The sequence below is a fragment of the Epinephelus lanceolatus genome, chromosome 8 (assembly GCF_041903045.1).
Source record: "Epinephelus lanceolatus isolate andai-2023 chromosome 8, ASM4190304v1, whole genome shotgun sequence".
In the NCBI taxonomy this organism is placed as follows: Eukaryota; Metazoa; Chordata; class Actinopteri; order Perciformes; family Serranidae; genus Epinephelus; species Epinephelus lanceolatus.
Genome location: NC_135741.1, coordinates 18,638,476 through 18,665,222, shown reverse-complemented (window position 1 = coordinate 18,665,222; position 26,747 = coordinate 18,638,476). Strand labels below are relative to the sequence as shown.

At 41.4% G+C, this 26,747-nt stretch overlaps 1 protein-coding gene across 1 annotated transcript; it reads right to left on the bottom strand.

Moving 5' to 3' along the window:
• Positions 1 to 3,117: 3,117 nt before the first annotated feature.
• Positions 3,118 to 17,683, bottom strand: LOC117257809 (amphoterin-induced protein 3). Its single transcript, XM_033628136.2, has 3 exons — positions 17,552 to 17,683; positions 10,759 to 10,855; positions 3,118 to 9,795 (listed from the first exon to the last, which is right to left on the bottom strand). The coding sequence occupies exon 3, from the start codon at positions 9,745 to 9,747 to the stop codon at positions 8,365 to 8,367; it is 1,383 nt and encodes a 460-aa protein (XP_033484027.1). The 5' UTR covers positions 9,748 to 9,795; positions 10,759 to 10,855; positions 17,552 to 17,683; the 3' UTR covers positions 3,118 to 8,364.
• Positions 17,684 to 26,747: the final 9,064 nt, after the last annotated feature.

Sequence of the window (26,747 nt, the reverse complement as noted above, 5' to 3'; positions counted from 1 at the left end):
ATCTAACACTACCTGCAAGCCACCTCTTTCACATGCAAATAGTAATTTGATTCCAGTTTTTAAAAAATCTATATATTAATATCATTGGATTGGGAAGTAAACACATCGAGAAGAAAATGCTTGCTTTGTGCACTATTCCAAAGTTGGCCAAATGGGATCAGTGAGCTGTGGAGTTTCTTGTTGCCTTTGCAGGATGTAGGGCTTTAGGCCAGAATGAAATGTGGCTCTGCTCTTGTATGAGCGTAACCGAGTATCACTTCTCTTGTTACGCGCCTCAACACCTCAGATTGTGGAAATCCTCCAATATCTGCTGTTTTATTTAGTTTGCAGCCTATGAGGCAACATTGCCTCTGAGTGGGGCCTGACCAGGGGCCTGTTCTATCTGCCCGTTCAACTTACCAAGGATATCTTTTGGTTATCTGGCATCAATAAGTCTAACATTGGCTGTCTGGATAACTGGTATCACAAAGGTGGTTATCAACTAACTCATTCAACTGTGGATTTTCCTATCAAGCCATGAGTGTGTTCATGTGAAAGGGGTGTGGTTGTTAATTATAAACCGACATCATCAGTACTATGAATTAAGTAGCATCCGTTCTCATTATATGAGATGAAATGGTGATGATAATGTTATGTTTTAGAGACAGTCATATTCATCAAAGTGAAATGTAAACAATGGCCTTTAATCTTAAAACAGAAAAGACTAGAAATAATTGCCCAATATTAGAAGTAAGCCAAGGGTTATAATATGTGCAGGTGTTATTAAATATATGTAAGATATAGAGTATGTTTTGCTATATAGCCTTGTTGGACAATGATGAAACTACTCTGAATATGTCACATAAAAACACTTTGGAAGCAATGCCTTTCTGTAAAGAGTGGAGAAGTAATTAGCCTAATGACAGATGAGGTCTATCAGACTAAAATGTTGCATTTATAATAATGAATTAACAGTGTGTGGATTATTTCTCTAGTTAAACACAATCTTTTTATTTCCTGTTCTCATCACACAGCTGTCTCATGTTATTCTGAGTTATAGCGATGGAACCAGAGAGTAAAATCAACCACACTGTCAGCTATCACTCCGGGGATAAAATAAACTTTGCACAATTAAAATGCAGCTAGAATCATCATCATGTGTTCAGTGTAGTAAACAATCTCTGTTTGTTAGAAGCTCTGTTTTAAGTGAAGTGGAAATGGAAAGGCTGAAACAATGAAATTATTCTACTGACCTATATATACATACATATATATTATACATATTTTTATTCAGTGATAAGATTGGTCAGTGGCTGGGATGTTGACAGGTTGTGATTCAGTCCTCTGAAGTAGACCTGCTTTGGAGCAGGTTAGCTGTTCTGCATAAGTTACCATAATGATTTCCATCTATCCATTTTCATCGGCTTATCCGAGGCCGGGTCGTGGGGGCAGCAGGCCAAGTAAAGCACCCTCGACGTCCCTCTCCTCAGCAACTCTTTCCAGCTCCTCCTGGGGGACCCAGTTACCTTGCTATCCCCAAGTCCTGCTTCGTAGTACAGGCTTCAGGAAAACACAAGTCCTTGTTAACTTACTTACCGCCAATAAACATCCCAACAGAAAATACTAAGGGACCTATTTAAAAAGTATTATAGTCCTTATAAACGCCAAACTTTGTGGTGTGATTAGACACTCAAGATAATGGACATGACTGTATTTGCGCAGTAAAACAGCCTAATCCAGTAATGCTTTGTGAGGCTATCTATATGAGTATTAGAAATATGAGTGACATAGTGATACCATAACAAGACTAATATTCTAGAGCCTTGCTAGCAGCTCTGTTGTGCTGTACTCAGACATGGCAGTGCTTTCCACTAACATTTTCACCCTAACATGCTGATGTTAAGCAGGGGCCTATTTCAGAAAGTGGGTTTAATGAAAACTCTGAGTTAGTGAACCCTGAGATGAGGGAAACTCTGGATTTCCGCTCCAGAAAGAGGGGTAACTTAAATTCTTGGTCAGTTACTGTGGTAACTGAGGGGACCGCACTGCAGACTTAAAGCGAACTGAACTCAGACCACTTCGGTTCGAGTGTGGTTCGCTTCAGAGGGGTCTGAGTTCTCTCGGAGTGTTTACATATATCCAAAAATACTGAGTCACTGCTCTGAGTCTGTTTAGAGGGCTGAAAAGGACCAATGTGAAAACACTGTGAATGTGCAGAGTCTGCATATGCATACATTATTATCTCTACAACTACCTTAGTAAAATAGAGGCTCTGCCTTAGATTTACCTGTTGCCATGGTGAGTTGAAGTATTGGAGCTTTATTGATGATGGCTTTTTTTATTCACTGAGCACAAGCTTAACTCACAGTGAACATACTCAGAGTTGATTGCAATTTTGAAGAGCTCAGGGTTAGGCTCAGAGTTTGTTAAACCTGCTTTCTGAAGGGCCCAGGTGTAATGTTTTTATCTTAGCACCAAACACAAGGTACAACTGAGACTGATGGGTCAGTTGTCAAAAAATCATAGTGCAGGACACACTGCAATTGTGATTTGACTGTGTTGCACAAGGAGAGTTTAAGGGGTTGCCAGAATTCGAATTGCCACCTCATGAATGTTTGTACCAAATTTCAAGGCAAATGCTCCACCACCGGTTGTTGAGAATTCACTCAAGACCACAAACATGAGCTTTATAGTGATACTAGAGGGAAAAGCAACGGATCACCAAAGTCTCAGGTACTCATCGCCTGTGAATGATGAGAGTCTTCACCAAATTCTCTGCCAATCCATCCAATAGTTGTCAAGATATATTACTAAAAGTAATAAATGTCAACCTGCTGGCTGCACTAGACAATCACCAAAGTCAGCAAGTTTCATTCTCTGGGGACCATGACTGTCTGCTCAAAATGTCATGGCAATCCATCCTTTAGTGGTTGAGATATTTCAGTCTGGACCAAAGTAGTGGACCAAGTGACAGTGCTTCCCTAGAGCCATGCCGCTAGTATGGCAAAAAAAGAGAAAAGAAAATAGCACCATAAATTACTTTACTGAGTATCACTGACACTATAAGACATTGCAGATAGGATACCTATACTGTCTGTGACAGCACAGGTCTTTTTTAATGGAAATAATAAAGCCATATTTCATCAGAGTTCATTGTTGTCTTTTAGTGGACAAGTGTGACAGATAATAACAAGGAAAGCACCATTACCACATGGTACAATAAAGCTGGTGGAAGAAATGACACAAGCTGAGCACAGAGGAAAAATAAAAAGACAAGAGGATGTTGTAGAAAAGTGGTCGTGAGCAACAATGTAAAACTTAAAATACTTTGAGTCATTGTGCTTGTCAAATCTTATAATATCCAGCTAAATTATACTCACTGAAGCCCATAACAGCCCTGGAGAGACAGTGAGCCAGAATATTGTTTCCAACATGCTGAATGGCTTAGATAAAGGCGTATCACTGCATATGATTTTTGTTTTGTTTGTAATGAAATGAGTGGATCTATGCATGTGATTAATGAGGCAGTCATGTGCAATGTCCCCCACAGTAATCGGCCTGAGACCAGAATCCTGTTTGACTTGTTGGACATCCAGCTGCTTCATCCTGCTGGAAACACAGAAAATGGCCTGCGTTCATATTCAGTGCAGAGGTATGATAAACAGCCTGTTGTCTGGTGTGCAGCAGTCCACATTTATTTTAGTCTTTTTTGGGAAGCAAACCAGCTTACCTCCTAAAAAAACAGATCTACAGTAAAGTATGGCCGGTTGGTGGACTGTTCTGAAACAAGTGCTGTGTGTGTGTTTTTGGAGCACATATTCCAAGTAAAGTGTCCAATTAGAATGAAATAAGGGTTTCAGTCAGCTTGGTGACATTGGGCCTCAGCCGAGCTTGTGTTTGTGGGTGTCACAGCGTCTGAAAGATGTATACATATCTGCCACAGCTGGATGCCTCCACTTCTGCCTGATGACTGTTTTGACAGTTCAGTAATAGCCCCCGTTGACAGTCACGGCAGCCCTCCTCTAGTGGAAGCAATTCAACTTGTGCTATTCAGAGTAAAACACCCCTTACACAGTAATTAGATTCTTGAATAAGATGATTTCGAATCCCTTGGAGCTCAGATGAACTAGGGAAAACAATTAATCTGGAGAGGGAGTGCATGTTTTAATTGAAGCCTGATGGAGTGTTTTGCTTTGGAGAGGGGCAACTTTTAAAGCATCAACTGGTCTTTTTACATTTGTGTGATTTATTAGTGCAGTTCAGGGTAATTTTTAGACACAGCAATGCAGTCTTGCACCCTTCTGTGTAGCCTGGAAATACTGATGTGTTTTTTTTTAAGTAGCTGCATGCGACATTCAGAGAATATCTATAGGCCTTTTTACATAGAGATTGTGCCATAGGGCTGCTATAATGGCCCTTCTTTACAGTCCTTGGTTTTTTTTTTTTTACACAGAAGGTCTGATGAGCATGACATGTAACACACAAACCTTCGTGACACTTGTGAAAAATACATATATGTGATATGTATATATGTGACTGTGCAGTAGTTATCGTAGCATAACAGCCTGTCACAGGGTACAGTGTGATGATTAGAGGAGAAATGGCAGAGCATAAAGGTCCACGTGGAAACAAAACCAACTCAGTCATTTAGGATTTTGCTAAAAGAAGGAAATCGACTGTTGATTTATATAACATACACACGTCTTTCTAAACATACAGCGCTTTCTGAACAATAAGAATGACAGAACATAGCAATAACAATCGTTTATCGTCCCTGTTATATGGCAGCTGATCTTGCCCTCTGAGCGGAGGGTAAGCGGCTCCTGGACCTTGTTGTCTCCCCAGTTTGTGGACCATTTCTGGTGCTTTTCTTCTCCTTTAAGTTAGCTGCTATCTTCCGCTAGCTGCTTTTTAAATTTCCCAGTGATAGGTCACACACATTATATGTCGTCAACACGTTACACCCGCTTCGTCCATGGTCCCGTCCTGCCATCTGTCCTTTTCACACAGACATTGATTTGGTACTATTGCTACCTCTGCTACTGACTTAAAGGCGAGACAGCTCTGTACCTTGATTTTGCGACTGTACCTTTTAGAAAGAACAGTAAGGCATGCAAACAAAAAAATTCCTGTCTTGAACTGGCTGTGTAAAAGGAGTTGTGAATCAGAGTCTTAGCTAGGATTGCCTGCACACGGTTTTTAACATGGAGGTGGTGGAGCCGGCAGCTAATGGTGCTAACAGTGCCTTAACAAAGGCAACAGTACTGACAGAGCTAATGGTGTTAATGTATAAGGGAACCAGAGGGTTGATGTTGCATTTCCACGATGATGCCGTTACGCCACCGTGGGTCCAGACAGCAGGGCAGCAGTGGTTTAGGAGGAAAAACAGGATCGTCCACTTATCGGGTGATCAGAATATTAGAGTAGATCCTGACGGGTAGATTGGCGTCTTGCATTGCAGCCTCTGTCATTAGTGTATGAATGTGTGTGTGAATGGGTGAATATGGCATGTGGTGTAAAGTGCTTTGAGTGGTCAGAGGACTAAAGAGGTGCTATATAAATGCAAGTCCATTTACCATTTAGCAGCAGAAACCGCCGTATGAGCACAGTGCAGAATGCCTGCAATCTGCTAGCCAGTGAGATACACACACAGGGACTTAAATGCACTAACAAGCATTTGCATCTGGGTCGACCACCACAACAAACAACAGCGAAGATCGGATTACAGCACACACTTTATTCTCTGTTCAGGACACCATTACTGCACCATATCTGTACATAGCAAATAGTTGTTTGCTGCTATATTAATGCTCTGAATGTCGCATACAGCTCCTCTAAAATGTAATTATTGGGACTATTCAGAACATTTCAGCAAACTAAATCTGTCTGTCTGCCACCTCCTTATATTTCAAATGACTCGAATATGTATAGATTTTCGTAAAGCAAAAAATTATAATTTATGATGTGCTTTTTATACTTGTGTTTTTTTAAATGCACTGCTGAGGCCTCCCATTATCGGTAAAGTACTCGCTGTCACAAGGTTAAAATGAAATGCTGGATACCAAATGGCATCAGGATACTAACTTCACTCATTCTGACTCTGACATGCTGCCTACACTGAGGTTGATTCCCTAAATCAGCAGCGTGGTTACACAGCCGGGGTCACCCGTGGACCCTCTGTGAAATAGAAAGCCCTTGAATAGAAATGCTCACATCATGTCCTCTATGTTTTAACCCGTCTGCTAATCATATCAGAAACAATAAATCCTAACCCAGCTGTGTGTGCTGTGTCAGGGAGTGGAACCTGATTAAAAGGATTTAAAAACACTGAAATTGCCAAAGCACCTGGTTTTTATCCTCGTGGTAATATCCTAAAACCTAACCCCAAGGCATCGCACCATGTAATGTCTCTAATATAGTGTCTCTGAAAAACAACGGGTCATGTTTCTGATACGAGATGTTACATCACACACAGCGTTACATAATCGTTCAGAAATTTGAATGTTGCTTACCACTGTGAAAACTTTGCTAAATATAACGGTAGTGGTGTGATTAAACAGAGTGGTGCATCACAATATAGTGCTCTCCTAGTCTCTTACGGATTTTTGCTTAATCCCCGGGAGTTTAATAGTGATGAAACTGAGCACTGTCAAAGAGCTTGTCTGTCCCAGTTTCATGCACGGCTGCACATTTGATTTTAGATTTCCACCTTTTTTGTCTCTCAATTTACATTCAAGCTGCACAACAATATTCTCCTCGGGCTTGAAAGGAGTCAAGTTTTAATTAAGGATTTAGAAATAATCAAAGGCCCCTCCTCCAACGACATGCTCTCCTTTGTGAGATGCGTGGTTACAGACAACTTCTCTCTGACATTATACGAAGGATTACATCTAATCCTATTCAATCTCGATGCAATCCTTAGTCCCACCCTGTGTTTGCATTAAGATTAAAGTGCAATCTTTAACATTATGGATGCATGGATTTAAAGAAATTGATTTGTTTCTTTTGAGGCTACTGTTTCTCTCATCGGGTTTTAAATATCCCTTCATCCCTGACCACCCATATGCTCTCTTTGGTCTTTCATGTCATCGACTTAATGTTCTCATCCCACACACTTATGTTCTTTCATGGCAGTGCATGCAAGTCCTTCCTCGGCATCTTTCATCTCTGGCATTGCTGTGTGTAATTCTGTCATATGAAGCATGTTACTCTGAATTAAAAAGAAAAAACAAAGCTGTACAAAGTAATGCTCTTTGGGGGTTTGCGTCAGAGCTGCTTGAAGTATTTGTCACTTCAGCTCAAATTTTGTGGTTGTGTTTGTTCCGCAGTGTTCAAAGTGCTCTGCTGTGTTTGATCAAAGAGATGTCGTCTTTGAAGAGCAGTCCAATTGCTGTTTGTTTTTGGTTTGTTGACACTCCTGATTTCTGTACTTCACTATTTGCCAGATAAGCAGAGTGTAGATAGAGAGTCATTGTTTTTGGCTGCCAGGTTCATATGCGATATGTTTATGTATGATGGATCACTGCAGGATGCACCTCTGTTTTCTGCTAGATAAGATTTTTAAATGCTTGCTGAAAGCAATGGCTTCTGCACTGAAATGTTCATTGCTTTTCTTGCTGTATCTTAATTCCTCTTTTTTTTTATAATGGATTTGCTAAAATTGCCTTCAAAACCAAAACTGTATCAACAGAGCAGGCAACTGGTCTAAAGGGAACAAATCCTTTATTAGGAACACAGGCAACATAAGTTTTCAGGGGTTGGATAGAGTTTAGGTGCTCCGTGTTTAAGCTACATAGTATAAGAAATATAAGCTGTATATTATGAGTTATCTTCAGCTGATGCAGTGCAAGTGCCTATCTCTACCACACCAATTAAAGCACCTCAACTCAACACAGGATGAATTTACTTTCTGCAGTCTGTCACAGTCATGAACTTGCAGCGTTTTTCCGGGGGTTTTAATCCTCGTTAAACACTTTCTGTGAAAAGTGAGCCAGATTCACTCTCTGATCCCGCGAGAAATATTCCCCCCTAGTGCCGTACCTGAGTACACAGAGAAGTTATTAGCTGATTTTTAGGGCTGATAATGGCTCTACTGTGATTTAGCAATGTCAGTACACCGAGGGCAATAAACCACAGTTGAAACTTTCATTTCGACTACTGGGCTAGATGACAGAGAGAAGCAGAATTGGAACAGGAGATATTGCTTTTTTTGTTCAGGAGGCCGTTTAACTGCAGCTGGCAGTCGGGATAGAGACATGATGTTCTTTTTCCTTTACAGCGTTAACACACCTCTCATTGCATCTCTGAGCTAATTCCTGAGTAAGGAGTTTTACTTTGTCCAGGAGTCCACTTCGAAAAAGAAAAAGGAGAAAACCTTGTTCAGCATCAACTTTCAGGTGTCCATTCTGTTCCTTCTTCACTTAACATTGGCTCCATGAATGCTACGTGCCTGTTAGGTTGGATTTTGTGCTGGTCTCTTATGGAGGGGGAGAAAACAGAGGTTAGAGTGCTGGGGTCATAGGTTGCAATTGGGATGGCTGGAGGTTTGGGCTGTTTACAGCAGCTGCAGCGACACGGAGTCAGGAAGAGGTATACGAGGATGCAGATCATGGTCACCACACAGCCCAACAATGTTGTGTAGCCGGTGTTGAAGGGCTCTGCTGGGGGCAGCAGCACCGTCACATTCACCTCCCGGGTCGCATTCAGTGCTTGTTTAATATCCACCGCTGTGCACACATACAAACCTGAGTCATTGACCTTGACTGCTTGGATCTCCAAGGTACCATTAGGAAACAGGCTAATTAGTGTGTCATTTATGCTACTCTGGGTGATGTACCCCTTGCTGGGGGAGAGCCATGTAAATGTGAGGTCTGTGCTACTCAGGGACGTTTGGCAGTCTAGATGCACTCTTTCTCCCTCTAAAACCACCACATTGGAGAGGAGCACGGTCACTGGCATTGACACTGCTTTCTCTAAAGTGCAGTTTTGGAAGAAGCGGGAGTGTCGCAGGAACCGGATGGACGCTCGTGGGTTCCCATAGATGGTGCAAGTGTGCTCATCCGTGAAGTCTCTCAGTGAGTCATAATCCCTCAGATCCCAATGCCAGAACACGCTGTACATAGAGCAATCACAGATCAGAGAGTTGTTGTGCAGGTACAGCCCCCGCTGCACCAACCCAGGCAGAGCTTTCACATCCTCCCATGGCAGACGACTCATACGGTTGGACGAGAGGTCCAGCATGGATAGAAAAGGATGGCTGTGGTCTTGGATGGAGAAGAACGGAAAGTGTGTGATCTGGTTGAGGCTGAAGTAAGCCTTTTTCAAGCTGCTCAGGCCACTCAAGGTACCGGCCTCCACCTGTGCAATTTTATTATTGTAGAGAAGGAGCTCCTCCAGCCTCCACAGCCCCTGAAAGTAGTGTTGCTCCACCACATGCAGCTTGTTGGAGGACAGGTCAAGGTGCCTGAGGCTGGAGGCGTTGTTAAACGACCCATGGCCGAGGGAGCCAATCTGGTTGTGGGTCAGCCGAAGGTTTTCCAGTCTGGGCATCCTGTTGAAGCTGCCCGCACCCAGCCAGGACAGATGGTTATGGCTGAGGTCGAGGGTGACAGAGAAGGGTGGCAGGGACTGAGGTAGCTTTGCCAGACCACTGGAGCTACAGCTCACTGTGTCGGATACACAGAGGCACATGGAGGGACAGGTCTCCTCAGAGCCATGAAGGAGACATAGCAGCAGCAGGAGAGGGCCTGGATTCAGTACAGAGGTCATGTTTCCTGAAGTCAGATCCTTCAAGCTTTCTAATCCCTCTGATTCCCCCTGGTCAGATAAGAATCAAATGAGAAACAGCAAGATATATTTATAAAGCCATTCTTTTTTGACCCACCTGCTGTTTGAGCAGTTCAACAGACACATAATATGACTGCAAGGTTAATGCCATGCAGGAACCCTCTTTATGTGTGGCAGAAGATGAAAATGGTTTAAATGTCCCTTTTGCCCTAGGAAAATCTTTTCAGCTTTTGAATCACACATATTCACCTCAGACTATTTAGAGATGTTTCTATGTGTACAATGATTATTTGGTGCAGTAATCATTGTAGGGCTGCTTGATTAATTGATACATCATTTGGTCTTTAAAATGTCAGAAAGCAGTGAAAAATGCACTACAGATTTTCACAATGTCTTATTTTTATCTGACAGCTTAAAAGTATTCAGTTCACTGCTATGGAAGATAAAATATTCACATGTGAGAAGCTGGAACTAGAAAATTTGGGCATTTTCTTCTTTAAAGGTCCAGTGTGTAGGACTTAGTGGCATCTAGTGGTCAGGTTGCAGAACTGAAACTTCTCCTATGTGCCAAGCGTGTAGAAGAATTACAGTGGCCTATGTAAAACCGTGAATGACCCTGTCTAGAGCCAGTGATTGGTTTGTCCGTTCTGGGCTACTGTAGAAACAACATGGTGTACTCTGTGGAAGAGGACCAGCTCTGTATGTAGATATAAACAGCTCATTCGGAGGCAATGAAAACACAATGATTCTTAGTTTCGGGTGATTATAAACTGATGACAATATAGTTCTGAATATTACATACCATCCCTGCTAATGGATGCCTCTAAATCCTACACACTGGAGCTTTGATTCAAAATAATTAATGTGATTATCACAATAGTTCCTAATGAATTCCCTGTCGATCGACTAATCGTTGCAGCTGTGAATCATTGTTGAATAAGTTTGAAACTTTTCAACATATTTTGTTTAGAAGTCATACTCACAAATACTTACACCTCAAAAAGATGTTTCTTCCCAGTTATTATCAGGTGACTTGACGTTGAACATCCGAGATCAGTTCAAAAAGATTTCCCTCTACTGACTTGTAAGTCTGTATGAAATTGCAGGCAGAAAGGGGAAAAGTTCATACCACTGCCAGACAAGTGAGCAATTTGGCTCACTTATTTAATCCCATTCTCCCCTCAAAAAAAAAAGGGACCCACTTCAAACCACAAATCCAAAGTAAACTGCTTAGCGGCAACATGAGGCTCCAACTTTCCTGGGCTTTTTCTTCTTCGAAGTTGTATCCTATCAATGAATACCCATAACATTGCTGTCTAATCCTTATCTTCTACTCAGATCCTCCTCCCGAGGCGCTGGAGTAACAATGCTTTCGCCTTTCTCCTCAGCCAAGTTTAAGGTCCCCCTGCCGGCTTTCTCCTCATCCCAAATGAGACTGCCGCTCAACAAACATCCTGCAGTGCTTTGCAGTGTATAACAAACAGCACAGAGCTCACTTAATCTCCCACAATCCCCTCCTCCTCCTCTGTGTCATTTAAGAGACCAGCCTGGTGTCTCCCTCTCTCATCATTAAGTAATGATGCTGGTGGCTGCCCTTCTCTCTCTCTATCTTTCCCTCTCCGTCTCTCAACAATATCAGTTTTCTCACAATATTCTATTAATATTCTATTCCATTAAACTTTTAGTGTTTTGCTTAATAACAGATTAGTAGAACCTAGGAGCTTTCCTCATGAATATTACATGTGTTATCCGGTAACCTTTCACCAATAATCCCAGAGGACTGAAACTTAGCTATGCCTACTGTATTTTACTCTTTTTTTTTGTGTGTGTCTCACTCCGTGTGGATGGCGGTTTACTTATCATTGTAAATACACCTGTTCTTTCTTGAATTTGGCAAATTCCGTCCATCCCTCTTCATCTCTTGTCCTGTGTTGAAAGTATTGCTGACTGTGAAGGTCTCTTCTTACCTGTGTGCCTCTTTACCTTGTCGTTTCTATTTTAGTGGTTTTTGAGTGGATGGATGTTGCTTGCCTACTCCTGCCCGGCACACACATACACACACTCACACACACTCTCTCTTTCTCTCTAAGTGCCTTAATCAGTACATCCCCCCTTTCTTTCTGAGCCCCCGACATCCCTCCTTCCCGTTGGCTGTGGGTTTGACTGGATATATGCTGTCCATGCTGTTTGGTCATGGTGGGCCTGACAGCTCTGATTTCTGTCACAGTGAATTAGCTTTGCCTCCCAGCAGCCACCTCTTCACTGCTACCCCCAACCCTCCACCCCCCCCTCCCTATAAGTGCTCGGGGCTTTGACTGACTCCCACTCACTCACTCACGCTGCACCACACCGAGGCACAGAGCCGGTTCCCCGTGGATCCGGGCTCGCCGGATGGGGTTCACTTCTCTAAAGGTGGGCTGATGGGAGCAGATGTGGAGTCCACGGGAAGATGGATGCTTGAAACTGAAAGTAGTGATGTGAGGTGGAAGGCTTCACTCTGAGATCAGTTTAGAATATTCCTCCTCAGTGTTTAAGAATAGGATTAAGGGTAAGAAAACACATTTGGATGTATTTGTGTCGAACTGAACAAGCCATCACCATCTTTAGCTTTGTGGCATTACGCACAATCTTGTCCCAAGGCTAGTCATCAGCTTGGCTGGAACATGTAAGAAATATATATGCCCACGCATGTACATTTGAGATATGTTAGAAAGGGATTCTAAACAGGCCCTCCTTGTAGGTGTTATGTTTATGTGGGCTTATATCATGGCTCAAATGGCCTCGAAGTAATTTGCCTCCTTTCCTGCAAAATGAACTTTGTCCTACTGTAAAGAAAACCTCCTTCCGAGCAGCTTTTTAAATATACATGTTTCATTGATTTGAGGTATTATGTAACAGTCCTGTTTGTTCATCGGGCCGCTCCAACCATGTATGTGGTGCTTTTCTAAGTCCCTAATTGTAAATGGATCACATAAGACGTATAAAGCAGTGGCTTCATCTGCATAAGCTGGTAATGATTCATGGTGTGCTGCGCTCAGAACAATATGAGCATATGAAGCATTTGAATAAGGTGCATCATCGTGCCAGCATGATGTCAGTGGCTGCATTCGTTTTTAGCTACAGTATAATTGTGCGGGGAGCATGTTGATTTTTCTCAGGCAGCCCTTGTTTTGCTGCTGTTGACACAACAATGACATACTTGAACATTTCAGTGCCTCATTATTTTCGGCATTGACTTTAATTCTGTAAGGGATCCGTCATTTTCAAGTCCAATCATTTGTCATTGTCCTCGGAGATCAATTCAATCAAAGCATGAACAGGTAAACAAGATTGAAAGATAGTCAAGTTTCTATGCAGACCTCAATTCATTTGAATTGCAAGACAATTATTTTTGCCTTTTACTGCTGATTGCCTCTCATCATACAGTATTAGTCTACGTGGTTTAAACCGAATGAGGTCCTTTGGATTGTCAATATTAACACCTTCATCATCTCTTACCCCCTTTTTCCTCTCTGTGTGGACTGAAAATCTTTCTGTGAGTCTCTGTTTGTTTCTGCACGTTGCTGTTGTCAGTCTGGACCGTGTGGCTCCAGCCTGCTGTTCTGTAAAATCCCTAAACTAATCAGTATCTCTGTATCAAGCTGCTTTGCAAATCCCGCCTTCTCCTTCCGCATATATTTGATTAGACTCAGCGTATGCAAAATAGTCCTGTCAAATCGGCCAGGTTTAGAGTGGACCTCAAAGCTTAAACCCTGACCCTGATGCATCCTGCCCCCAGCAGAAAGTGATTTTCTCTTTACCATCTGCTACAGAGGAAAGGGAAAAAAGAAACACAAAAACAGCACAGGGAAATGTCTGCTCTTATCTTGCCCTTGAGAAACAGCGAAGCTCACTAAGAGTCGATAATATAAAGCTTTATATCCTCAGATGCAAGATGAATGTTGTTGCTGAACATTAAAGCACTGGAATGGAGGAATGCAGACATGTATTTAAGATGCTCTTTCTCTAGACTTCAAAATTAATGGTAGGCTCATAAAGAGCAAGTCTTAAATTGATATTAACAACATCCATATTAGCTGAATACCAACCAGCTGCTTTATAACTTCCTGTAAAATCATACTGTAATGTGACTGAAAATACAAATTGAAACTTAAAGAAAGGGAAATAAACAAGCTCTATGTTATTTATTGAATAAATATTTGACAAAGTGACAGGGCATGCACTGAAATATCCAACACTACTAAAAGCAACTCTGTAAACACTGGAGCTGAAGGGTTTCCATAGCCTCTGTCTGCCAATTCTGAACCCCTCAACCTGAACATACACACCCCTTGTTCAGTGTTTATTCTGCCTTTCAACAGCTTTTTGTTAGCGTGGCTGACAGCCAGACTCTCAAATATGAATGAGTAAGTGTCTGGATAAAGATTCGGAGGATTGAGTTTTATTTCTTTTCTCTCCGCGGGTGAATTTGCAGTCTGGATGAGCCCTCTGTTGAAAAGGAGTTTCAGACAGTGCAGGATTGTTTGCTTGTCATGAGGAGCTGCTCGGCTGCTCCATATGCTGTGTATTCATAGTGATTGCAGTGCATTATTTGAGTACGTCTTACTCAAACCCCCCCAAAACCTGGTGAGCCAGCGGGTTTGTATGTTGCATAATGCTCAAAGACAATATGAGTCTGTCTTCTCCAGTTAGAGCTTTTCCCAACTCAACCCATCTGGGGATGTGGTTTACTGTAAATGAGAAGAGACAAGCACACCATCTAGTGGTGTGAGACTCAACTGGAATATAAAGCATGCAATGCACTCTTTCATTTCCCCATGACTATTAGTGGTGCTACATATTAGAATAAGAATAAATAGAATACAAATACATTTTAAGAAATACTTAAGTAGAGGTAATTGTGAATAATAGATAGGGTTGTACCAAATGATATTTTTTTACGTTGCAAGCTTCGATTGAGGTTTTTTCGAGCAAAGCTTTTTTCATGTTTTATGTCGATCCCCAGTTTGAATAAATTCATTTGATTAAATAAGTTTGTCTTTTCTTTTTTTAATTGAAATAACTTTCTTTAATGAATAAATGTCATTTATGTTGCTGTTTCATTGTGTCTAGACAGCCCATTAATACAGGACCATTCCTCCCTTTATGTGCTGCAGGTGGGAGAGCAATTTGTGATCGCAGTGAAAATGATTTTGTTTTTTCTTTTAAGAGGCTAAACCAGTGACTATATAAGGATGGACAACATGTCTCCGCTGCCTCCCACTGTACAAAAATGAAGCCAAAGACATCACCATCTTGCACTGGTGCAGTAGCGATCTCTGCGGTATTGAGTTCCCACCCATACACCCGTCAGACCATTCCCAGTGCCAACGCTGACTGGCACACACAGCTGTCAATCGTGACGTCAAACTGCCTTTTTTATACCATCAAATAACAATTTCAAACCAAATTTATAAGAAACACTAACACCTGAACGTACATCAGTGGGATAAGAACTACTTAAAATTACCAAAACCATCTTTGTGAAGAATTTATTTGATGTGATCTTTGATCTTTTAGTTTGACACGTCCCATCTGATAACATGGAAGGGGCGTGGTTTACTACCTATTCTGCAGCCAGCCACCTAAGGGCAATTGATTTGTTTTGGCTTCAGTTTTGGGGAGATGTCATGTCATCTGTCTTCACTATTATTATACAGTCTATGGGCTAAATGCCAACAAATGTGGCTGAATATTTCCTTCGATAAAAACATCTTTGAATTGAGCTCTGGAGTCGTTAGAAATGTTTGGAGCCCTTGTGTCAAAAACAATCCTACACAGCCACCTTTGGAATCTAATTCTACAAACAGTATAATACTAATAACATTAGTGTAGCCAGATCCTTATCTGCAACTGTGCAGAAATACCAGGTTTAATCAAAAAGAATAGACATGCGAGATAAATAAATAAATAAATTGTGCAACATTCAGATGTTGATGTAGAAGTTGAAATGTTATAATTGAATCTTTGAACTCATCCCGATAATAAATGACATAAGAATTTTAAAAATCAGAGGGGAAAAAAAACTAAAATTAAAAATACAAGTAGGCAGATAATACTTGAATAATTGCATAATTAAAACTGAAGGCTATTCTCAGTATCTCTTAAAAGAATAGCTCAACATTTGGGAAAAAGGCTCACTAGCTTTATTGCCGATAGTTAGATGACAGGCTTGACACCATATCTCATATCTGTGGGGAAATATATGAAGCTACAGCCAGCAGCGGTCAGCTAAGTTTAGCACAAAAAAAGAAACAGGGGGAAACAGCTAGCATAGCTCTGCCCACAGTGGTGTAAAAATGACATGTTGTGGTTTTACTGGGGAGTTGAGTGCTGTAACACATTTAGAAGGTATTTCGTGTCAAGGAGCATATTTCTACACTTTGTTTTTTGTCCAGATTAAACAAACATAATATATCGTATTAATGAGTGAGCTCTAGAGGTGTTAGTAAGTGGGCTTTTTTACATTTACACAGGGTCAGGCTAGCCGTTTATCCCTGCTTCCAGTCTTAATGTGAGGCTTAGCTAACTGGCTGCTAGCTGTAATGTTGTGTTTAACAAACAGATAGAGTGGTATTTATCTTCTCATCTAAAACTAAAGCAAGAAGGTGAATAAAAGTATTTCCCACAATGCCATACCATCCTTTAAGATTAATACTTTATTATTTTATTATTTGCTTTTTATGCATCCATTATAACATTGACAGTCTGGATATTTCCCCGTTTTAAATCCACCTGATTCACACCATGTAAGATGGGCAGACACCAGAGCTAATTTTTAATTTGATTTAAAAAAAAAAGATCACCGACTGCTTACGTGTGCAGATGTTAAGCTGCTGTGTTTACGCTAACTACGAGCACAGGAATCAAGCATAACTCTTGATTATAATGCAAACCCACGTCTTCACGCGTGTCAATACACAGAGAGCAGCGTGCGGGAAGCAGGGCTCGGGGTATGAGCGGCCCCACGTCTCCTCGGCCTCTATCATCTGCACTGATTGTTAACGGATTTCAATTAGGACTCACAGGAGTTAATATGATTGCTTGCTGTTTACCCTTTCTTGCTTCCTACCATGGAAGCCAATTATGCATGAGTAGCAGTAGATGAGAACTGGACACTGCTAATGGCTCTGCTTCTCCCTTTGTGTTCACATTACCGAAGGATATGGGTTGTGAAATGAGATCACTACTGACTACTGTGCTATCAGTGATTGTGCTATAAAACATTATGGGCCAGAACATAGTAAATTGTGTGACGTGACTGTGGGGTGGCAGGCTGTCTGCTCTTCCCCTGCTCTTTTATCTGTTATCCACTCATCTCCTTCCTCTTCTTTTCCCCCTTTTTGTCATCTCTTTGTTTCTCTCCCCTGCTCTCATATCTTCTCCGCTCTTTGCTCATCCACTAAAGCCTCCTCTCGCTCCCTTCCTTTGCTTCTTGTCCCTTCTCCTCTCATCCTGTACTCCTCTCCTTTCGTTTATCCTCTCAACTCTTATCTCCCCACATCACCTTTTTTACACCTCTCTTCTCAGCCTTTCATCCCCTGCCCTGCGGTTATCAACAGAGACAGACAGGACATGAGCCAAGCCTCTTGCCTCTTCCCCTTCCAGATCACTTAGGGCAGATTGACGTATTGCAGAAAATCCATTATGTCCTAATCAATAGGGATTAATGTACATAATATAGAGATTTCATATAAATCACAGCCATAAAATTAATCATTATCTTATTACTCAGGGAATCCATTACCCATATATCTTCAGATAGGCTTGATTGCAGGTGTGCGTGTCCTTGTGCATGGCGGTGAAGGCAGACAGTTGCTTTTACCTCTGCTGTGCTGTTCTGTAAAGAATAAGTGAAGTTGAGAGAGTCAGCAAATGCAACAGAAAGTAGCTGGAGTTAGTTTATGACCTGTACATGTATTAAAAAAGAGAGGGCAGGTAGAGAAACCGAAAGATGTAAGATAAAAACAGCAGTGTCTTATGTGTTGCAGGTTTATCTCACTGCACTCCACAGTTGAGATAGTGTGATGGATCCTGTAGCCAGCTGTCTTCGCCACCTGAGCCACGTCGCTGTCGCCGTGTCGCTGCTCCCTGCTCAGACAGACACTGGGGGACATGAGGGGTGATGAGCAGTTAGCAGTTCCATCAAGGATCTCTGGGGCCATCCGTGGAAAATGAAACCATCTCTGAACAGGTAACTCAATTTAACTCGTGGCCGCCTTCTCCTGAGCTACAAGCACAAATACTTTCCCAGCTGATGAGATGAGGTAACAGAGCATGGCCGGAGTCAGTGAGTGCAACAGGAGAGGCCCGCTCCAACCAAATTGCCTGGACATGGTCAGGGGAGGCTTTTCCACCACTTTTACAGATGGAGAAGCGGAGACTGAGGAGCAGAAAGACTCTGGGTTTTCTTTCCTTCCTTTTCAATCAATAAAATAGACTGGCTTTAATCATGGAGCTATTGAGTGCTGAAGCTCACAAAATAGAGAGTTGGTCTTCTGGAACCATTCCCAACTTTGCCCCCCGTGTCAAAGGCATTTGCCTGCACAGGAGGGAAAATACTGTATTTGGAATGAATTTGTAGAGAAGCCGATGAGAGGCCAAAACTTTTGAAATGTATTTTTCGATTCCACTTTGTACTCCACACACGGGAATGAATGGCTTCTTTTCTAAAAGGATGAGTGAAAAAAAGATCACTGTATGTGTCAGTTTAACTTTTAGCCCCAGTGGTGAAAGAAACACTCATATTTTAAGTTAGTAGCAAAACATCAGTGTAAAATACTCCCTTACAAGTAAAAGTTCTGCTTTAAAAAATCCTGCATAGAGGCGCCGTATGTAACAATGGAGAAAGATAATTGATAGTTGAGTCTCATTCCCAAGTCGACAAAGACCGATGTTTGGGTTGGTGGTTCAGGCTGACTACCAACCCAAAATATCAGTATTTGGCCACCTGGGATTGATTGGGACTCGCACCTTTAAGTAAAAGTAACATCAAGTTAAATTTGAAACAGCAAAAGATGATGTGCTCAGTATTTATATATTAGGTACCTTGTGATAAGGGTTAGTTTATAGGTAGTAAAACCCTTAAGTCTGTATAAGGTACTTACTATGTGATATGTTGATAAGACTACAAGTGTTGGCATCACAAACACCTTAATTGTTCATTTTACTTGATAACAAACTTGTGAAGAATTTACAGACTGCTGAACAATGTTTCTCATAAATTGCTGGTAAAAGCATTACAGACTAAGCATTGAGTCTTCCTTACTGAGAGTGCTATCACAATACTCTACTATGTTGTTACAAAACCTTGAAAAACATCAATATTCAATACCATTTTCGATACCACTGGAAAAATTGACATTGGGGGCATGCAAATTAAATTTCTGATTATTAAGATAAATATAACAAGGCTATAACTTTTCTTGGTTGGTAGCAGAGAATAGCAGAATGACTGGACTACACATTAACAATAGAGAGCAAGAAAGCGCTGCTGGTCTCGGAGTATCGATACTGCCGAAAATGGGTATTGGAATTAATATTCAGAATCAATATGTATCAATAAATCATTCTTTTTGACATCATTGCTAACGTACCTATTATGTCATTTTTAATCCTTTACTGAGTTCTTTTGTTGCTTTTGTTGCTTCAAGAGTAATACATCTTAATTATGCATTCATTTGCAGTTTACTATACACTTATTAACAGTTAACTTGGCTTTTTGCAGCTACTGGATCTAAAACGCTCTCATTAACCAGAAAATTGTGTCTGGAACTGATGTGAAATAACATATTACACTATTAAAACTAATGTAGCATTTCACTGTTGCAGCTAGTCGAGGGCGAGCTAGTGTTTTAATTACTTTTTTTTTTGCAGCTCGGCAGTTAAAGCCAGTGGTTGTGAAATGATTAATGGGTTAAAGATGAGGGCAAAACTCTATGTTCTTTTACACGGATTTGTATTTATATTGTGGGTTTTTTAACATTTGTTTTTTGGGGGAAATATTGGATGATTTGACCTAGCTGGACCTTAAACAGTTGTTTAAATACAACTAAAACTAAATTAAATAAAAATGTGATATGTTTAGAGGGAAAATCTCTTTGGTGGAAGTGCTTATAACTTAAAGACATCCGAAAAGTGAAAGGGGCCCCAGCTATACACTTTTTTTTTTGTAAGAGGTCAGGACACAAAGGTTAACAACCACTGGTTTAAAGTGTAACAATGTGTTGTATTTTAAAAGCGCTCATAATGTTTTTTATCCCTCCATGCCAGTGACAGCTGTGGCCAGAGGCGTTATGTTTTGAGGTTGTCCATCTGTCTGTCTCATTCTTATGAACGTGATGTCGAGAAGGCCTTGGGGGAATTTCCTCAAATTTGGCACAAATGTCTGCTTAGACTTAGGGATGAGCTGATTAGAATTTGGTTGTCTAATGTCAAGGGCACTGTGACCTCACCAAACCACCAAGTTTTTGGCCAAAACTCAAGAACACTTGTGCTAATCATGACAAAATTTCACACAAATGTCTGATAGGATAAAATGATGAAGTGATGACATTTAAAATCCAAAAGGCTAAAGGTCAGCTTCACTGTGACATCATAATCTTCTGTAAAAACACTGTCCTTGCCGTTATTCAATGCTATAACTCAGGAACACAAGGGAGACCTTTGGTTGGACACTAAATTTGGGTGCCCACCTTGACACTGTGCTGATTGTGTAGACCTTCTGTGCTGCTGAGTTGAAGATGTGTGTGAAGAATTTAGAATTTGTGGCTTCTTTGCAGCAACATCCATATTTGAAGCATTGTCAACTGTCATGGCTACTTATGAGTCTAGACAGACATAGATGTAAACTGCAAACTGAGGCATACAACTGTGAGGCGATAATTCTAGTTTGAATATAAAATGTTAATCTGTTTAAACTGTTATTGCTGTCAGCTGTAGTAAAAAGTGCAACATTTCTCTCTGAAATAACAATTCTCTTTTTATAATATAGCAGAGTAGAAGTATAAAATAGGGTACAATGGAAATACTTTAGGAAAGACAAGTAAAATTGTACATAAGAACCTTAAGCAGCTTTGACTTTGGCACTTCCATGTTTGGATTGCATCTCTCAGCTCTGAAATGGATCTTCACATTTTGACAATTAGCTTCGCGGTGAAGGAGGTGTCACTCTCACACCGCACATTAGAAATTACTCTTATTAGACTGTTTCATAATTGTTCTCCAGCTAAATTATATAATGATCACACTGACCTTTCCACGGTCCTGCTTAGTAGTCTGAGTTGGTGCATTCAGGATAGTGAATTTAATGAGTGCGGTTTTAATGTGTGGCTCAATAATGCTATCTTCTACTCTATTATTAATCACAATAAAAAAGTTAGCTCTGTTAATTATTGCAAATGTGTTACAATGAAAATGCCAATGTAGCTTGAAAGCCTCTAGGTGTTTCAGAGGAAGTGATGTATTGTTCACACTGGAAGTAGCCCTAATAAAATGTTAAAGTCAGCTACAACAGCATATAGATGGCTTTAGATGTACACTGTCTTTCTGTAAAGTCTGTATGACTCCATTAGAACACATTAGATGAAACTTTAATGTTCCCTGTGGGCAAATTGGGTCATTACACCTCCATGTTAGAGGGGAGCTCTGAACATATACCATGTATTGGCATCCTACATAAAGGAGCAGGGGGTGTGATGAGAGAGAAGACTTGCCTTTAATGACGAAGTCCAGGTTCAAGTCTCTGCCACATTAGCATCTTTGCTGCTGAAGTGTCCTTGAGCAGGACAATGAATCTCTACCAGCGGCACACCTGCTGTTGTGCAGCTTAACCTGAAGATAACAGAACAGAATAGGCACAACAAGTGGACAGACACGCGCTGATCACCTGCAGTGATTCTCATTGATTATTCACTAACACAGACACTAATTCTATTTGAAAACAAAATGCAAAGGAAAAATGATGTGGTGCCGCCGGTTCTAAAACTGAGCCAAGCGGCCGTATATCATGCCTCTTGCTGTCAGCCGCACGCTGTGAAAGTGAGGCAGAAGATGAAAAAGAGAAGGGGGGATGTGGGGCGGTGGGTATGAAAACAGGATTGAGTGAGACTGATTGTAGCCTGCAGAGGGCAACCATTAAGCTCACCAAATATCATTATCAGATTTTCAATACGGTTGCAGCCATCAGATAGTGAATGCAGTCAGTGTTGCTGCTTCTCCTTCCCGTTCCAGCTGCACCAGGTGCAACATGTTTTTGCAATTCAATCTGGCTACAAGGCCACGAGGAGGCTTTACTTATTGCTCAGATCCCAGAACAAATCATACGCCCAGCAAATATCAGGGGTTGGGCTGCCTGGGGAGTGGCTGGAGGCTCGGGGGCTTGGATGTGCACTGTTGTGTGAGTGATTACACAATGATTACCACCCGCTGCGTACTGTTGTGCTGTATGTACGCCGCGGTACAAGGGCACTTGGGGGATTTACAGTGTTCTTCATTATCACAATTTAAATTGCTTTGCTGATAAAGTCTATCCAAAATGAAACCATATTTCAATAGATTATCCCCCCTCCTGCAAAGCCCCAACACTCATCACAGGCCAGAGCTAATGAGAGATAAGAAACTGGAGATAAAGGAGTTTCGGCTTGCGGGTTGTTCTTTTGCTTTATTGTGCGGAAAGGTTATAAAAGACTAAATAGTCTCCATAAGCCAGCACATATCAACACGGAGAGCGTCGGCTGGTTTGGATAAAATAAGAGAAGAGGGGTACCAACGAATAAAAGTGGGAGCCCATCTGTCAGTGCAGTCTGGCTGAAGTTGGCCCTCGCCTCTCTGTTTTGATTATTTCCTTATCTCTCTCTTACTGGCTGGTGGTGAGTAACAGTGACCCGCTGGATTGCTTCCTAGACCATATTTCTTAGTCTGACTCCTGCATTGCAATCCATTCCTAATGTCAGTGGATTTATTCTGAGGCTTAAAATCCCACAAAGCAGCAAAAGAACGACGCCCAATAAAGAAAAATGATAAAAATCAACTGCCGTGTTGAACATGGAGCTAACGTGCTGCCATGAGAAGGCTAAATGTGAATGGTGTGAATGATGAAAGTGGAAAATGAAAATGCTCACATGGCACAACACTTAAAGCTTAAATCAAACTAACAGACTTAAGATAGACGTCTAATTTCATTCGTTGCACAAAGCTGTTTAGACCTTGACTGTCTTTAGGATTCATTTGACATTAAGTCTGGATTTCAAACTAAAAACATGGCTGACCAAGCATCTGCATCACACCGATCAGCTCATTGGAAATGTTTGCCTTCTGGAAGAATTCAACACTTACAAAATGCATTCGACTGGGAAAATTCAGCAAAGAGTGTCACCATACAAAAAACATACAGCAGCATAAAATCTTAACACAGTTCATTCCTGTAGCAGCACTGAGCTGCTGTTGCTTCTTAATGCAGCAGGACTCGGTGCTTCTGTTACCTCTGCAGTCAGACTGATAGTTTCCTTGTCAAATGACTGACAGTGTTCTCACCACTGCATGTTTTCAACAGGTTACTGCGGTGTCTGAAAAGTCTTTCCCTCCTCATTACCCACCAAACCACAAATCATAAGCCATGTTGTCCTCTGTTTTGTCATTTGGTGCCACTGGTCAGCAGGTGTCACTAATTGTTACCATGGAAACACTGGTCAGCAGATGTCACTGATTGTTACCATGGAAACATGGTTAACCTGGGATATGGTGGCTTTTTTTAGGCTTAAAATTATTTTTTTGAGCAGTCTAATCATCAGTCTAATCCAAGAGCAAAATGAAGCCTCACACTGCAGATCCGTCTCAAGTGTCTTTGTGAAACTGTCCACAGAACTTCAGAGCAATTGTGTCTAGAATTTAAAAATTTCGAAAAAGACTTGATGGCAGACTTCATAAAATTGTCAAATTGGAACCACTTAAATTTTGCTAATTTACTTTGAAGAATCACTTAAGGTTGGAGTGTGTGACTTTTGTCTTCCCCCTCTGGCAGTGAGAGTAACGCTATAGATGCTTGGTTGTAACATATGCCTGCAAGTGAGCTTGTTGCATCTCCCCTGCCCCTAGTAGCGCTGTTTTTATTATAATTATTGTACTTTAATCCTTCCTCTGAACACTGAGTGTCTTTTTTATTTGAGACATCCACTCCAGAAACTAACTAGGACTCGCCATACTCCTGGCTTTTGCTCTGTCGCCATGGTCTCTCCCCACTTCCTTCCAATCTTTATTTCAAGCTGTCGACAAGCATAGTATCAGAACAAAACATCAAAATCATGCCAGCCCCCCAGGAACACCACTCAGCCTTGCTTCCAATATTTCCCAAAAATCCCCTGTGGCCCAAAAAGCATTTTATCTTTGGACCACCATTATAAAAGAGATGTCTGTAAAACTGTTAACAGAACACCTCAAACTGTAAACAAGGTCAATTATGACTCTTTCTATCATGAATATTTGATCCATGGAGGTTTTATATTTGTAAAACTTTCTTTGAGCTGTGAAACGCTATTTAAATATCAGTGACATCATCACAATATAGAGTCTATGGGCCCAGCAGGAACTCACAGGTGGGGCCAGTGGGAGAAACACTACTGCACACATTCAGTTGGCCGCAAACTGCAGAATTAAACCCAGGTGAACAATTCTCATTGAACTGAATAGGCTCCGTCTTGGGGTCCAGTATCTAGATCCAGTAATACATCAATGAATCATGCACACAGATGAAGCATTGAGAAAACAAAACGAAAAGCAGTGCCAAACAGAACGAGACAACAAAAACAAATCTAATGTAAGATAAGTAAATTAATCTCTGGCTGGCTGACAGCAACTCCGGTATACTGAGAAATACAGAGAGCCTTCCCTGGTGATGATAGGCTTAATCTGCATTGTGTTAACTTGTTTGGCGAGGGCTTGAATGTAACAAAACTTAATTTATATAGATGCATGCAAAAGTCCCACACTCTAGTTTTAAACAATCAATCAGCTATCAGAATAGCTGCTGATTCATTTTTTGTTGTTTGACTAATTATTTCAGCTGTACCATCAATCATAACAAAACAATAACAAAATTGAAAGGAACAGTTTCGTTCCTTGATTATGATTGGTTGAGGTGTGGTCAAAGCTATTGTAAAATACTCCATATGGAGTGTGGAGCATCATACAGTGTTACTGGCTAATTAACCATTGTTGCAGAATGTCAGATGTTGTTATGAATTTTGATTTTCTGTGTGGACCATGCATGGATTTGTGGTTGAAAGACATGGACAGGATAGAAGAGGGAGATAAAAAAGAAAGGAGACACGCTGACATTGTTGACAAGTCACTGTAAATCATGGCCACTCGTGGCTTATTGCGTAAATTAAACTTAATAACTTGATTTGTTTTTTTAACAAGCAGTTTATTTGGATACCTGTACAGTACACTGCATATACACACGCAGCACTATGATGCTTTCAAAGACAGTACAGGCATCTCTGAAACAGATTGTACACACATACACACGACACTCTCTCCATTTGCCAAATCACTCTTTGCCTTGTTACTCTACCGCTGTGATTTTTCTCCGCCCGGATTGTGTCCTGTCCAAGTAAACAGTGTCTTTGAAGTATTCCCCCAATGTTAATAGCCGTGGCACCTTTAATGATGAGGCAACAGACAAGGCCTGGGAGAAATATTAGCTCAGCAAGGTCACAGCAGACAAGGTCCCATCTGTCTCTGTGCAGCCTCGGTGGATCCCAGGCCCTTACATTACTGTGGCCCCGGGGCAGAGAAAATGGATCATCAATCTGATTTAGAGAGACTCTGGCCAATGCTGTCATTTCCAAGCTGAATAATACTAGTTTTTTCTTCCGTCACCTTTTGCAGGTAAATTCATAATGGCTAGTGATGTTAAACTGTCTCATGTATGGCGTCGCTGAGCCTAGACCTTCAGAGAGCTCCACATCACATTACATCACACCAACATGCCACACCGCGGCACTCCGCAGCCACTATGGATGTCTAGGTTTAGTGCAACACTGCAGTCAGGGCAGTAAAAAGAAAAATAGAGCAGAAAAAGAAAGTAGTCGTGTCTGTTCATTTTTTATACACCGGTGAATATACTGCTGCTATGTATTTGCAAGTAATTCCCTGCCATGGTCATGAAGTTTAAGTCTGTCGGTAAACTCGATGGCCAATCACTTTGCTCCAACTTCAGGAATGAGACACCGTGTTAAACTGGATCAGCCTTGCCTGTAGCACAGGCACTTTTCCCTCTCAAATACACAAAAAAGAAACCACACACCTCGACACTCTCATGCCATGGAATCTGGTGTTGTGGCTGACACAGTGGAAATGTGGTGTAAACGGCAGGCTTCTATGGCCACACAGCACTGTTGATAATGAGTCTGTAATCCATTTGATAGCCTCTAAACAGGGTGAGATTCTTATGAGCCTCAGCCAGGAAAGGCAGCCAAACAGCTCCCTGAGGTAGAGATTACCATAAAGAAATAAGCATGAAGAGGAGCACCGGTCTAGTGCGGGCAGGTCACCGCTGCTCGAACCTCTCCCTGTTGGTGGATCTTTCTCAAAAGAGAAAAAGAAAATGAAAGGGCGGGAGAAATCCCACTCTTGCTGATTTCTGTCATCTCCTTTTCACGCTGGTTTTCCAGCCCCTCCAATCCCGGCTGTCGTCTTATCAGCCTTGCCCACCTATGAAGCCTCCTCTTAAGCAGCTCCTGCACGAGGAAAATGTCACGTTTTTCTGCCAGTGTAAATTTCCTTATCTTATTCTGAAAGGAGCCCGTGAGAGGGAAGAGGTTGTCTCCACAGAACGGGGGCCTTAAGGGATCTTTTGAAACCCAGTTCTTTTCTGCTCAGCATCCCTCTAATGTGACACAAATCCCTCCAACAGAGGAATGGCTCCTCCATTCTCGGGTTGC

Bases quoted from the DNA above. Each gene is read 5' to 3' on its own strand.
- LOC117257809 (XM_033628136.2), bottom strand. From the start codon at position 9,747: ATGACCTCTGTACTGAATCCAGGCCCTCTCCTGCTGCTGCTATGTCTC.